Below are 15,090 nucleotides of genomic sequence, written 5' to 3'. Positions count from 1 at the left end.
TAAAAGCAACAAACTTAATTATTTGAATAATAAGCTGTCTTTCATTAATTTATATATCCAAAATTTCCTGCTGCATTTTTAGATTAACCTACAACTTGAGAATGTGACTGTCCATTGCATTTCCTAGGATTAGTATATTAGCAGTATGCTGAATGAACTTAATAGCTTTAATTATATTTAATTCTTCATATACTCTTAGAATAATTACTTGAGTTCCTTTTTTTTTTTTTTTTTGGTCAGTCCTGGGGCTTGAACTCTGGGCTTGGGCGCTATCCCTCAGCTCTTCAGCTCCAAGGCGAGCACTCTTACTGCTTGAGCCACAGCACCACTTCTGGTTTTCTAGTGGTTTATTGGAGATAAGAGTCTCACAGACTTTCCTTGACTGGGCGGACTTTGAACCATGATTCTCAGATCGGCCTCCTGAGTAGCTAAGGATTCCAGGTGTGAGCCTCCGGTGCCCCGCTAAGTTCCTATTCTTTAGCAATAATATACATTATATACTTCCTCTGTAAATTTTTTTATACACAAATAATGGAGGATTTCTGTGATGTTTTATTAAATAAAATGTTGCTGTTTTAGGAATGGATACTACAACCTGTGGAAATTCTATTAGTTCTGTGCTGATGCTCGGCAAACCTTTGAGGTTGGTTTCTTTTGGTTTTGCTTCTGTTGTCTAGACAGAAAGTGTATTCTTCTGTCAAATCTCAAGATCAGTCTTCTTTTTCTTTTTTTGCTGAGCCTGGAGCTTGAACTGGCCTTACTGCTGTCCTGAGCCTGTCTGTGTTCAAGGCTAATGACTACTTGAGCCGCTTCTGGCTTTTTCTGAGTAGTTTATTGGAGATAAGAGTTCATGGACTTTACTGCCTAGGCCACCTTTGAATGCAACTACGATCCTTAGATCTCAGCCTCCAGAGTAGGTAGGATTACATGGGGTGAGCCACTGGCGCCTGCCTCAAGATCAGTCGATCTTGCTAACTTCTTATGCCTTTTCAAGTTTTATGTAGTAGCAATAGTACAGAAAAGCATATTGAAAGTAGATTAGTGTGTGTGTGTGTGTGTACAGGTGTGCTACTTTTTTTTTATTTAAAGAAAGGTGAGATACAGAGGGGTAACAGTTATAAGTCAGGTAATGAGTATATTAGATTACTTTTAGCCAGGAAATATTTTGTGCCAGAATCAAGATGGTAGCATTAACCTTATTAAAAAATTTAGAAACATAGGTCCCATGGTTTCCCTTATTTGCAATAACTAGTATATGTCTGAGACAAGCAGAGAAGGTCAGATAAGTTGATGTTAGGTGAAATGAACCCCAAGATAAGTATTCAAATGTTTTTTCTTTCATATTATAAGATGATTTCTAATATATTTATAAGATGATTTCTTTGTTGCTTTGTATGTCCCTCCTCCACAGTATAACCCCTGCTTTTACTGTATTTGATGTTGGTATAATTTGTGGAGAGGAAGGAAAAAAAAACAAATCATTTAAATAGGGATACAGGTGGACCCATTGTAACAATGAGATGTACAAATTGTTATGTTGAAAAAGGAACTTTACAACTTTGGCGGGGGAAGGGAGTGATGGGAAGGGGAAACAAAGGAGGAGGCAACAATTCTTGATAAGAAATGTACTAATTATCTTGCCCATGTAATTGTAACCCCTCTATACAGTATTTTCACAATTTCTTTCTATCCTCCACCCCTTACCCCCAGGTTTAAGGCTTGAACCTCAGGGCCTGAGTGCCTGCCTCCTGAGTTCTTTTGCTTATTAAGACTAGTACTTACCGCTTGAGCCAGTTTCACTTCTGGCTTTTTTGGTGCTTAATTGAAGATCAAAGTCTCTTGAACTTTCCTGTCGAGGCTGGCTTTGAACCTCTATCCTCACATCTCAGCCTCCAGAAAATCTAGGATTTACTTTGTTTTGTTGATCATGGGGCTTGAACATTGGGCCTGAACACTGTCCCTCAGTTCTCCAGCTCAAGGCTAGTGTTCTACCACTTGAGCCATAGCACCACCTTGGGTTTTCTGGTAGTTTTTTCAGATTAGAGTTTCATGGCCTTTCCTGCCCAGGCTGGCTTTGAACCACAATCCTCAGATCTCAGCCTCCTGACAAGTAGCTAGTATTTCAGCCATGAGCCACCAGTGCCTGGCTCAAGTTGTTTTTTTTTTTTTTCTTTTTTAATATTTTTATTATCTTTCAGTAGTTGTAAAAAGGAGTTACCATATATTAACCAAAACAGTTAAAAATACAGTGCATCTCGATCAATGTCACCCCTTTCAATATTCTCACCCACCCCTCCCGTACCACCCCTTCCTTTATTTATCTTAAGTTTAGGCTATACATTGAATATTTTGCCATTCAACAAAGCTGTTTATGTGTACATGTATTTTGTTCTGGGTCATCACTGCAGCATCTTCATGCCCCTTTTGTTTTAAAATCAGCTCTCTGAAGATAATCACCCAAACATAATTATGTCTTAATTATCTGTATCATAAGCCACCATTATTTCTTTAATAAGCCACCATTATTTCTTCTTTTTTTAATGTTTTTTATTGTGAAAATACTGTACAGAGTGGTACAGTTACATGAGCAAGGTAACGAGTACATTACTTTTCTTTTCTTTTTTTTTTGGTCTGTTGTGGAACCTGAACTCTGGGCCTGGGCGCTGTCCCTCAGCTCTTCAGCTCAAGACTAGCGCCCTACCACACGAGCCACAGCGCCACTTCCGGCCTTTTCTGCTTATGTGGTGCTGAGGAATTGAACCCAGGGCTTCATGCATGCAAAGCAAACACTCTACCACCTTCCCAGCCATCCATGAGTACATTTCTTATCAAGCATTGATGCCTCCTCCTTTGTTTTTCCTCTACTATCCCTTCCCTCCCACCTCCCCCACTACACTGCCCCCACCGCCCACCCCCCACCCCGCCTAAATTGTAAAGTTCATTTTTCAACATAGTATTTTGTACATCTCATTGTTACAGGTCAGCCTGTGTCCCTATTTAAACATTTTGTTTTTACCTTTCCCCTCCCCAAATTAGATTGACATCAAATACAGTGAAAACAGGGGTTATACTGTGGGGGAGGAACATACAAAGCAACAAAAAAATCAGATGGTACCTTATAAATAAGTTAGAAACAATACCAAGAAAAGAATGGAAGAAAGCATCAAGTTGTTTTTTTAAAGCAGGTATTTGTGATAGATCCTTAATGGTTCTCCCTGTACTCTGCCTCCCCTCAAGTGAATCCTGTCCCAAAAGTCCTACTGAAGCACAAATTGGATTATACACACCATTTTCTATACCTAAAATTCCACTGTATGAGTCTGACTTGCTTCAGTTTTCTCCTTTAAATGTTTGTTCCTCACACTCTTTATGCTTCCTTCTTTCTCAGAATTTTGCCAGTTTTTTTGGCCTCTGCATGACCATTTCCCTGTTTTTACATCTTATGCATCCTTCTGAGAGAGTTTGCTTTCAAATTGTCTTCCAGCTGGAATATTTCCTTCCTCGGAGCTGCCAAAGGCTTTTCTGTTTCTTTTGTTATTGTACTTAGTGTCCTTTCCATTGTACTGTGGTTATTTGAATGTTTGTATATGTTTTAAAAATTTCAAAATTAAAAATAAAAGATGAGAGACACCAGGAACTACCATTCAGGATAACAGGTCCTTTACTAGCTTTTGAGTTACTTAAATCTGGATTCATGTTTTCTTCTATTTTCTAGGTATATTTTCTGATAAGCACATCATTCATATGATATGTATAAAAAATAGCTACTTTATTTTGGAGATATTTATGTCAGCAAAGAAGTTTGAATATACTTCATTTGTATGCCAAAGACAAAACAATCAGAAGGACTTGCAGAATTGTTCTTGAAATTAAACTTTGTTAAAGAAGAAGCTAAAGAAATTAAATATGGGTTGGGAAGGTGGCTCAGTGGTAGAGTGCTTGCCTTGCATGCATGAGGCCCTAATTTCAATTCCTCAGCACCACATAAGCAGAAAAAGCCGGAAGTGGCGCTGTGGTTCAAGTGGTAGAGCACTAGCCTTGAGCTGAAGAGCTCAGGGACAGCGCCCAGGCCCAGAGTTCAAGCCCCACGACCGACCAAAAAAAAAGAAAAAAAAAGAAATATATAAGCTGGGTACCACTGAGTCATGCCTGTAATCCTAGTCTGGGGGGATCAGGTTAGGAGCCAGCTCTGACAGAAAAGTCTATGAGACTCGTACTCCAATTAATTAACAAAAACGCCAGGCTGGAGGAATGGCTTAGTTGGTAGAATGCCAAACAAAAGACCAATGAAGCAAGTCTTTAGTTGAAGTCCCAGTGTGCTCTCACACACACATGAAAAAGTAATAATAGGAATTAAGTATATAAATTTAAATGTATAGATAAGTGAGGGAGAATGATGGGAGTGGGGACTGATGTGACTTAGATGTTAAATTGTAATCTTGCACAGCCTTTTGAAATTGAAAAATTATACATAGATGGATGAGGGATCCAGCTGGGATCACTGACTCAGAAAATTTTCATATAGATGAGACTTTTTTTTTTTGTCGGTCATGGGGTTTGAACTCTGGGCCTGAGTGCTGTCCCTCAGCTCTTCAGCTCAAGGCTAGTGCTCTACCACTTGAGTCACAGCGCCACTTCCGGTTTTCTGGTGGTTTATTGGAGATAAGAGTTTCACGGACTTTCCTGCCCGGGCTGGCTTTGAACCTCGATCCTCAGATCTCAGCCTCCTGAGTAGCTAAGATTACAGGCGTGAGCCACTGGGTGCGGCTAGATGAGACTTTTAAAGCAGAAGATAAACTTAATAATATGTCTAATCATGTAAGAAGTGTTTATACAGTACTAAGCAGAAATGATTTTTTTAGTATTTTTACAATACACTGATCCTAATTTACTACTCCTAATTTAATGTACTCCTAATTTACTATTTTATATTCTTAAAAGGACCTTCTTAAATTTTAAATGGGTTGTTAGCCCTTGTACTTTCTTTGCTGATGACATGCTTTGGTTTTTGGGTTTTGGGTTTTTTTTGTCGGTCATGGGGCTTGAACTCTGGGCTTGGGCGCTGTCCCTCAGCTCTTCAGCTCAAGGCTAGCGCTCTACCACTTGAGCTATATAGCACCACTTCCCGTTTTCTCGTGGTTTATGGAGGTAGGAGTCTCAAGGTCTTTCCTGCCTGGGCTTGCTTTGAACCACGATCCTCAGATCTCAGCCTCCTGAATAGTTAGGATTACAGGCGCGAGCTACCAGCGTTTGGCTGACATGCTTTGTTTTTGTTCTCTGTTTGGCCTGCCAAACTTGCATTTAGAAACTGTTGTGTTTTGCAGGTATCCTGGTCAGATATAGGAGGAATGGAGAATGTCAAGCTGAAATTGAAACAAGCTGTGGAATGGCCTTTGAAACACCCAGAGTCATTCATTCGAATGGGTATTCAGCCACCTAAGGGAGTTCTTCTGTATGGGCCTCCAGGGTGCTCTAAAACAATGATAGCCAAGGCTTTGGCCAATGAGAGTGGACTGAATTTTCTAGCTATAAAGGTAGGCTGTTAATTTTTTTTTTTTTAATGGTTAATCTATCTCTGACTTCTTTCTACATTCATTTTCTACTTTGGAAAAAGCAGCAGCTAATTTTTTTTTTTTTTAATTGGTCGTGGGCTTCAACTCTGGGCTTGGGCGCTATCCCTCAGCTCTTCAGCTCAAGACAAGCACTCTACCAATTGAGCCACAGAGCCACTTCCAGTTTGCTGGTGGTTTATTGGAGGAGAGTCTCACTGAATTTCCTGCCCAAGCTGGCTTTGAACCGTGATCCTCAGATCTCAGCCTCCTGAGTAGCTAGGATTACAGGTGTGAGCCACTTGTGCCCAGCCTAATGTTTATTTTTATTTGAGGTAGATGACAAGATAATATAGAGAGATGACTGAGAGGAATAACTTAACTAACCTATATAATCACGATACCATAGTGGACCCAGATTCACTTTTCTTGCTTCCTGATATTTCTTATACACATGTGTAATAGAAACTAATGCTTTTGTTTCTACATTGTTTTAATTGTACTTAAAGACTTTTGACTAGACAAGACTTATTTGTAAATATGATAATGAGTTGAATATTTATAAACTGATTTTTTTGGTAAATTTACACTCTAAAAATACATTTCAGTCAGAAAATAATATACGCACCATATTTTTACTTAAGTACATAGACACAGATGCATGTATACATTTTATTGGCTCATTGCTTACTTCCATTGCTTGAGATGTATCTTTCTTGATAGTTTCATATTTACTTTAGGACTAGATATTAATTTAATTACTTTTATGCAACAAAATTACAATATCACAATATTATGTATCTAGTTAGCAAATGCATACATGTGTCTATACTGTAAAATCCATTTCTGAGGATGATATAACAGAAGTATATCGTAAACATGTTAAGTGTCAATTTATTTCAGAAACTATTTTAATATCACTAGGCACCTTTTTAGTGTGTTACGATTTGTTTTTCTATCTTAGAAAATTGAAATCATTGGACATTTGAAATCATAAAGTTGGTCAGTTCTTTGCATTACTTCAAATACATATGTAAAGATATATGCATTTGTTCTTTAAGAGTCAGTATCTTCAACATATTTTTGGTTATTTTTCTTCTAGAGATTTTAGAAACTATTGGATAGGAGATCATTTAGACTGATTTTTGGTGAACCATGATTGGTTTTAAAGGTTGCAGTTTTGATTGTTAGAGTAATAAGTGATTTTGAAATTTTCAAGGACATCTTGATTTTTGTTTGGTCTCTGTCTCTTACCATATGGACATTGTTGTACCGGAATTCTCTCTGCTTTTTATTGTCATCTTTATTCCACTGTTTCTATCTTGTGTATCTCACAGTTGCATATTTTATAGTAGAATATTTTCTGTCTACTTGAAAATAAAAAATGTATTTGATGAGGACCTAGCTCACAGCTTTTTAGATTTGAATCTGAAAGGACACACATACTTTCTTAGAAACTAGTATCTTACTTTTTTTGTAATCTAATATAATAGTTATAGATGCTACTTAGTATAGCTCTCTGGACAGTCCTAGGATTATTTTAGAAATATGTCATCTATTTTCAATATGAAAACTTTCATAACTTTGAATACAATTTTACTTTTAGTCTTCTTACTGTAAGAAAATGGTAAGTGGTTCTTGGGAAGGTTTATCTTACACTTTGTTCATGGAAAATCTAAACATTAACTTGAGTTTTTTTTTTTTTTTTTGCTGATCATGGGGCCTGAACTCTGGGCCTAGGCACTGTCCCTGAGCTCTTCAGCTCAAGGCTAGCGCTCTACCACTTGAGCCACCTTTCCAGCCCTTAACTTGAGTTTTTTTACTTAAAATTTTAAGTGTTCTAGTTACATACAGAAAAGGTAAATGATGTTGAGAAATTATCTTGAGTTCATAACCTATTTAGAAATTGTTACTAGTTCTAATTATCAGTTTTAATGTGTATTTTTTTTCTGTATAAAGCCTAGTATAATTTACAGAATTAGTTTTGATTCTATAAGGAGGATATTTTTAACGAATAGTGGATGTTTATTCTTTCAACTTTATGTTTAAAATTTTTCAAAATAACAAGTTAGGAACTTTAAAAAAAAAGGTCTGATTAATACTTGTGATGAGATTTAAATAGTTATACCATTCAGATTGTGATGTGGAAATGAAGTCAATATAGTTATTGGTTCATATTACTCATTCTAGATTTAACTTTCTATGCTAAAAACAAATTGCTTTTTGCTTTGAACATGTATACCTGCTTTCTACAGGGCCATAGGTGTTATAATTTAATTTGACTACTTGGAAATAACCAATCAGCTACATTTTGAAGATGATCTGAAAAACATCTATCTTGGAATTTTCTCTTAAGAAATATGTATTTAGAATACATTTTAAAGATAGTGAAACTCTTTAATATTTTTTTTACTGCGGTCATTACCTTTGCTTCCTAAGATAACTTCTTTATGGTATGTTTTTTTTGTTTGTTTTTTGTTTTTGTTTTTGGTCAGTCGTGGGGCTTGAACTCTGGGCCTGGGTGCCGTCCATGAGCTCTTCAGCTCAAGGCTAGCACTCTACCACTTGAGCCACAGCACCACTTCTGGTTTTCTGGTGGTTTATTGGAGATCAGTGTCTCACAGACTTTCTTGCTGTCTTTGAACTGTGATCTTCAGATCTCAGCCTCCTGAGTAGCTAGGAGTATAGGCATGAGCCACCAGCACACTGCTCATAAACTGTTTTGAGACAAGATTTTTAACATTTTTTTCTTTAAATTTGTGGGGAAAAAAACCTTTAATTTTCCCTGTGTATCTTTTCTAACTAGAGATTAAAAGACACATTTATTCAATTCAGAGTTGAGACTTTACCTTGGCTTTGTGGGCTCTTAAGTATCCTCTGGAATATTTATGTATTTCTGTGCGTATGGTTAAGTTTAGTTTGTCATAAAGGTCAATTTCATCAAAAAAAAAATTTCCAGTTTCAACTTCTTTCTGCTCCTTTCTTGGTTTTGTGTAAACACTCATTAATAAGATAATTAAGATAGGATAACTTTTCTTTCATTTGATGAAGAACTGTCTCTGAATCTGGAAGGAGGATGGTAAGGGCTCTGATAAGGATTTTTAATGAGTCCTTTATTAGCAGTATTGGTGAATATAGGAGTTTTAAGAACTTAGTATGATTTTTATTTTTTGAGAGTTTTTTTCTGTATAATTGTTTCAAAGGAATTCTACAAAATACAATCCATTTTCAAGAAAAATTGTATTACTTAGAACAACACAGTTTAAAGTAATTACTAAAACTCATTTAACTAAATCTTCTGCCATTCTGTTACCAAAGGTATAAGATAATGTGAATTTGGGATTTTCCAAATTCATCAGGTGCAAGTGGCTCACATCTATAATCCTAGCTATATAGGAGGCTGAGATCCTTTATGACAGAATGATTCCATTTAGATTTGTGTTGCATTTGTTTTTTGTCTTTTTGTTTTTGTTTGTTTTTGTTTTTGTGCTGGTTCTGGGGTTGGAACTGGGCCCTGGGTATAATACCTCAGTTTTTTGGTTCAAGGCTAGTACTCTATCATTTGAGCCATAGCTCTACTTCCAACTTTTAGTAGTTAATTAGAAATAAGAGACTTATGACTTGGGCTGGCTTCGAACCATGATCCTTAGATCTCAGCTTTTTGAGTAGCTAGGATTGTCAGCATGAACCACCAGCACTCAGCTTGTCATGTGTTTTAAATGTTCATTTAGGAACAGCACCCTCAATGTTTAACAATATTGACATTTTTTGAAGTTGTTTTATAGGTACCCTTGAATATCCTTGGCTTTTTTTCTAACTCCTTATGATTAGGTTTATGTAATTCGTAAAAATGATGCTATTCTACCAGGATCCTGAGGGGACAGATAAATAATGTCATGTTATAGTATACTGAACAGGAAACAACAATACAAGTATATAAGTTGTATACTTCAGTAGTAACATATCACTCTTAGTTCAATGACTGTCACAAATGTACAGTGCTAATAAGAGATGTTAAAAATTAGGGGAGGTACAGTGGCTCAAACCTGTAATCTCTAGCTACTTGGGAAGCCAAGATGGGGACTTGATGGTTCAAGGCTAGTCCCGACCTAAAAGTTCTCAAGATTCCATCTCAGTGTGCAATGACACATGTCTGTTATCCCTAGGTACAGAAGAAGCAAAATGACAGGAGCCAGTGCTGTGCTGTGCTTCTGTCATCCCCAGTGACACAGAAAAGCACAGATAGGATTGCAGCCAACATAGTAAAGAATTGGAGGCATGGCTGATGCAATAGAGTGACTTCCTAACAAGTGTAAGACCTTGAGTTCAATTCCCATTACCTTCCAAAGGAAGGAGAAAAGGGAGGAAGACATAGGTGAGAAGGAAGAGAGGGAAGGAAGGAAGACGGTTTCTGTAGTATCTTCTGTGAATCTTTGACTTTGCTAAAAATTAAATGTCTATTGAGTATCACAAACCCAGGCATGTAGACATGCAGCAAAATAATTGAGGGCCAAAGACCAGGTAGAGCACTTGCCTCAAGCACAAAAGCTAAACAAGAACAAAACACCCCGAGTTCAAGCCCTAATACCAGCAGACAGGCAGACAGGTACTATATAAGTTCACCTGTGGATGCATACACACATATGCACACAGACATACACATGATTAAGTGGAAAAATCCTCAGGAGACTGAAGCAAAGAGGCTCAAGAGTTGTAAGGGATCTTGGACTACATACTGATATAGTCCTAATAAACCAAACCAAAATAAATCAAAAGGCTGGCCAGCTCTGAGGCCTATATGATTATAAGTAGAATGAGAAAAGGAGAATCATAGGGATGAGAGTGAATCTGTGACTTAAAGGAGATAGGTCCATCCCTCTGTCCATGATGATAGTGGAAAGTTACTGAGAAGAGTCCCACAAAGAATTTGGCTGGGCAAGTTCAGTTTGGAGCTTTCAGTTATAATCTGCAAATGTATGTGTGTATTCTGTGCTCAAACCAAATCACTACTCTAAAAACTTTTCTTTTTTCTTTCTTGGCTACTTTTCCTTTCACCTTGGGTGCATCTTCTAATTTGTATTCTCACAAGGATCTATGTCCAGTTTCAAGCCTTTTATGAATCCTTTTCCTTTCCTTAAGCACTTGACTATTTTCTTTATTGAAAGATGGGGAATTTAGACTAGGTCTTCTCAAACTATTAGGGATTGAATCACTGGCTTCATGCATGCTAGGCAAGGGCTCTTACTAGTTTAGCAACAACCCCAGCTACTATGAGCAACTGGCAGAGCTAAAAGACCCCTTTTGTGAATCTTAAGACTTTTAGAGGGTTCTTGTCATTTAGACTCATCTAGAGTCTGAACCATTTTTTAAAATGTTATTAGCATACATTAGTTTCATAAGAGGAGGTTTCATTGTGCCATTTCCATATATGCATACAAGTAAATATTCCAATCAGCCTCACCCTTATTTCATACTCCCTTATCTGTTCTTCTTTGAAACAGTTTAATTGGTTTTATTGTGCAATTTTCACAACAAACAGCTTTAACCATATTCATCCTCATTGACTCATCTCCTTGTTAATAGAACCTGAAACCTTTTGAATTTTTAGGGTCTTTGTTTTGTTTTGCTTTAATTTCGAAACTCTTCACTTGTCAAATAGTGTGTTGTCTCATTTGCAATAATTGACTTCAATGTTAAGTAAAGACATATTTAATTTCATCACTGTTTGAATGACCATTAGGAAATAACTGGTGATTCTTGGGACAAGTAGGGATAGTTAATATGCCATTGGTAGATTCACAAACTTATTTAAGACCTGGATTCACTTTAAATTGATGGCGAACATATAGAAGCTGGCTTCTATTTAAAAAATTAATACTGTAGGGGCTGGGAAGTTGGCTCAGTGGTAGAGCGCTTGCCTTGCATGCCTGAGGCCCTGGGTTCGATTCCTCAGCACCAAATAAGAAAAAAGAAAAAAGCCGGAAGTGGTACTGTGGCTCAAGTGGTAGAGCGCTAGCCTTGAGCTGAAGAGCTGAGGGACAGTGCCCAGGCCCAGAGTTCAGGCCCCACGATCGAACTCAAAAAAAAAATTAACACTGTATACACTGTTAATATTTTTGAGATGAGCATCAGCTGATAAGCTAATGTATAAACAGATGTCTTACATATTAAATATTTCGTAGTCCAGCTGTGGGTGAAGCACAAAACTTTATAGTAAGTATAGAAACAAAGCCTTTGAAATTTAGAACAAGATTAGAACAAAAGAATACTTTTAGACTTGGAAGAAATATAATTGAAAAGAAACAATATTTTGTTGCTTAGTTTTTATTTATGATAATGAAATACTAGTTTTTGTTAATAAGAATTACAGGTGCAGGAAATTGTAAGTTAGTGTTACACTTGAAAAATAGTTATTAATGTTTTACATCAGAAATAACTGAAAAGTTTATGTTTAAAAACTTTATATCAACTTCTGTACATGTTAAACAGAACCTTGTTTCCTTTTTGTTGGTTGTGGGCCTTGAACTTGGAGCCTGGGCGATGTCCCTGAGGTTTATGTGTTTGTTTTCTTTTGTTTCTACTCAAGGCTAGTGCTCTACCACTTTGTGCCACAGTGCCACTTAACAATTTTCTGATGTTTAATTGGACATAGGCTCATGGACTTTCCTCTCTGGGCTGGCTTTGAACTGGGATCCTCAGATATCAGCCTCTTGAGTAGGTAGGATTACAGGCATGAGCCACCAGTGCCTAGCAAACAGAACTTTTTTTAGATGAGTTCCTTACTTTCTGTCCAGTTGTAATTTAGGGAGAGAGACATTTAACTAAGTAATTAATATAATAAAATGGGTCACATTCACAATGAGAAGTCCTTGATTTTTTAATTGTATTACAAAGAAGAAAAAAAGAGTGGAGGTGATTAAAATTTTTACTTCAGATGATTGGCAGATGGAAGTAGGATCAGCAAGAAACAAGTTGGGGGTGAAAGATAGATGCCAAATTGGTAATTAAACTAGTCAGTTTGAAATGGGACAGAAAGGTAGATATGGCCAACAGCAGTGGTAGCTCAAGAGAATGATAATTTGTAGAGGTGAAAAAAACATGGAATTTGAGAAACATCCCTAGAGATGATTTATACAACTCAGTAAAGGAGATTAGAAGATTGGTCACCAGTAACAGTTATGTTTATGGCTTATGTATATGTGTATTTGCACATTGCAAGTTGCTTGTTTAATTCTATCCACCATGTTACCTGCAATGAAATTTCTTAAGAAGCCAGTCATTTCATTTTCCCTGAGTGAATGAATTATGGGGATGATTTGTTTGTACATTTTGAGAGGAATAGCTTGAATTCTGTTCTTTTCTCTGCCAGCTCCTCTTACCTTTTAGGGTTTTTGTTTGCCTATTTTCCCAGCATGGTCTGCTATATGTGCTGATGCTGTACTTTTTTTAAAAAATTAATTTTAAAGATCCTTTACTCACAGAAATGTAATTTGATCTCATGTGAGTTTAGGTTTTATGAGTATATTCCATTCATAACATTTAACTATAGTTAACATTTGGGCTAACTTGCCTTCTCTGGACATTTTAAAACACCGAAAGTTGATTTGAATTCTAATAGCCTAAAGTAGTAAGTCGGTGTCAGACACATTTATGAAGCCCTGGGGAAGACTGGAACAAAGCCAATAGTGATAAAAAGGTGAACTATCAAGAGTATGGATATGAATCTTATACTTGAATCTGTGACTGATATGTTGTAAAATAATGAGACACAGCAAAAGAAAAGTGAGCTAAAGTACTTTGGTTGACATTTTTGTTGTTTTGTAAACTCTTAATAATGGAAATCTTTGAAGGAGTGCTATAAACACTATGCTCAAATATACTAATTTTTGGTACCTAATTTTTGGCAGTTTAAATCAGTGAAGCACATAGGAACAGGGTATTGTAGTTGCTTACTGGATAAAGTTGAAGTACAAATATATAGTCTTAAGGATTTGTGGAATACTTTTTCTTTTTTTTTGGTGCTGGTACTAGGGCTTGAACTCAGGATGTGGACACTGTCCCTGAGCATTTTTGCTCAAGGCTGGCATTCTGCCATGGAGCCACAGCTGCACTTCTAGTATTTTTGATGGTTGATAAAGAGTCTCACAAAATTCCTTGCATAGGCTGGCTTCAAATAGTGATACTCAGATCTTAGCCTCCTACGTAGCTAGGATCACAGGCATGAGCCACCAGCACCCAGCTTCTAAACAAGTCCTTTGTTTATGATGGATGTTAATAAAATTACTATTTTTAAATAAACCCATGAAACACATGCATTTAAAAAGAATTAAACTCATCCTTGTCATGTGAGCTCACTGCCAGTACCTTTGAATTTGAATCGCTGATATTTACACAGTTTTTTGTTGTTGTTATTGTTTTTTGTTTATTTTTTGGTCGGTTGTGGGGCTTGAGCTCTGGGCATGGGTGCTGTCCTTCAGCTCTTCAGCTCAAGACTAGTGCTCTACCACTTGAACTACAGTGCCACTTCTGGTTTTTTGAGTGGTTTATTAGAGCTAAGAGTCACATGGACTTAACTTCCTGGGCTAGCCTTGAACTGTGATTCTCAGATCTTAGCCTCCTGAGTAGCTAGGATTACAGGCATGAGCCACTGGTACCGGTTCTTACACAGTCTTAATGGGTTCTATCCTTTCTCTTAAGATCTTAGAAGAAAACAGAACAATGTAATTTATAGAAAAAATATTGGTCTGGAAAACAAAAGCCTTCATTTTTATTATTATTTCCGCAGCTTAATTTATTCTAGAACTTTGGTCAGGACTTTTGTATAAGATTTTTCTTATTGTTTCTGTGAATGGCTTACTTGCCTTACATTATTTTATCTTCTTTGCCTGGAAAGTAGTTAAACATTTTAGGATAAATAGCTCCTTTTTCAGCTTTCAACAGTGAAGAAATTGTGAAGCTCAGTACTGCCCTTTCTCAATTATGTGGTTTCATACAAATCACTTTGCTTCTTTACCATTAATATTTTAAAAATAAAAATAAAATATTCATCTCAGATAGCCATTACAAGCAATGAAGAGGATTGATTATTCCATTTATTGCTAGTTTAACAAAATATTTGAGACAGTAACAAAGAAAATAAATCTATTTAGCTCACACTTGTTTTTTCAACTTGTTTTAGGCTTGTTGGAGTAAGGGCTTTGCTTCCTTATAGGGCCTTCTGTGGGGCAGGATTCCAGAGTTCAAGCTTATTGCTGATGTCTATATGTTTGTCTCAGCTGTCTCAAGGCTGCTATGCTGCTTGGTCTGGCCAGCGAGGACCTCTGTGTCTAAGTGCTGACTGTGCTGAGACTTTTGAGGGTTTGTAGGGTATCACAGCACTTCCTGCAGTGGGATCCACAGCTGAAGCCCAAGTGCCTTTGTTCTCTGGCTCGGAGGGTGTTCCCAGTCCTTAGTGTCCTTGTACAGCCACCCAGCACTCCTGCAGCCCTTTAAACGTGTGTGTGTGTGTGTGTGTGTGTGTGTGTGTGTGTGTGTGTGTGTG

At 37.0% G+C, this 15,090-nt stretch overlaps 1 protein-coding gene across 1 annotated transcript in view; it reads left to right on the top strand.

Annotated features, from left to right (window-relative positions):
• The window catches only part of Spata5 (spermatogenesis associated 5), a 119,730-nt gene that overhangs the window by 31,396 nt on the left and 73,244 nt on the right, over window positions 1–15,090 (top strand). Inside the window, exon 11 of the mRNA XM_013022111.1 lies at window positions 5,325–5,534. Within this exon, the coding sequence (XP_012877565.1) occupies window positions 5,325–5,534 (210 nt within the window). The remainder of the gene's footprint in view (window positions 1–5,324; window positions 5,535–15,090) is intronic.

Source organism: Dipodomys ordii, unplaced genomic scaffold, assembly GCF_000151885.1.
Source record: "Dipodomys ordii isolate 6190 unplaced genomic scaffold, Dord_2.0 Scaffold60, whole genome shotgun sequence".
Lineage (NCBI taxonomy): Eukaryota > Metazoa > Chordata > Mammalia > Rodentia > Heteromyidae > Dipodomys > Dipodomys ordii.
This window is presented reverse-complemented; position numbering and strand designations above follow the sequence as displayed.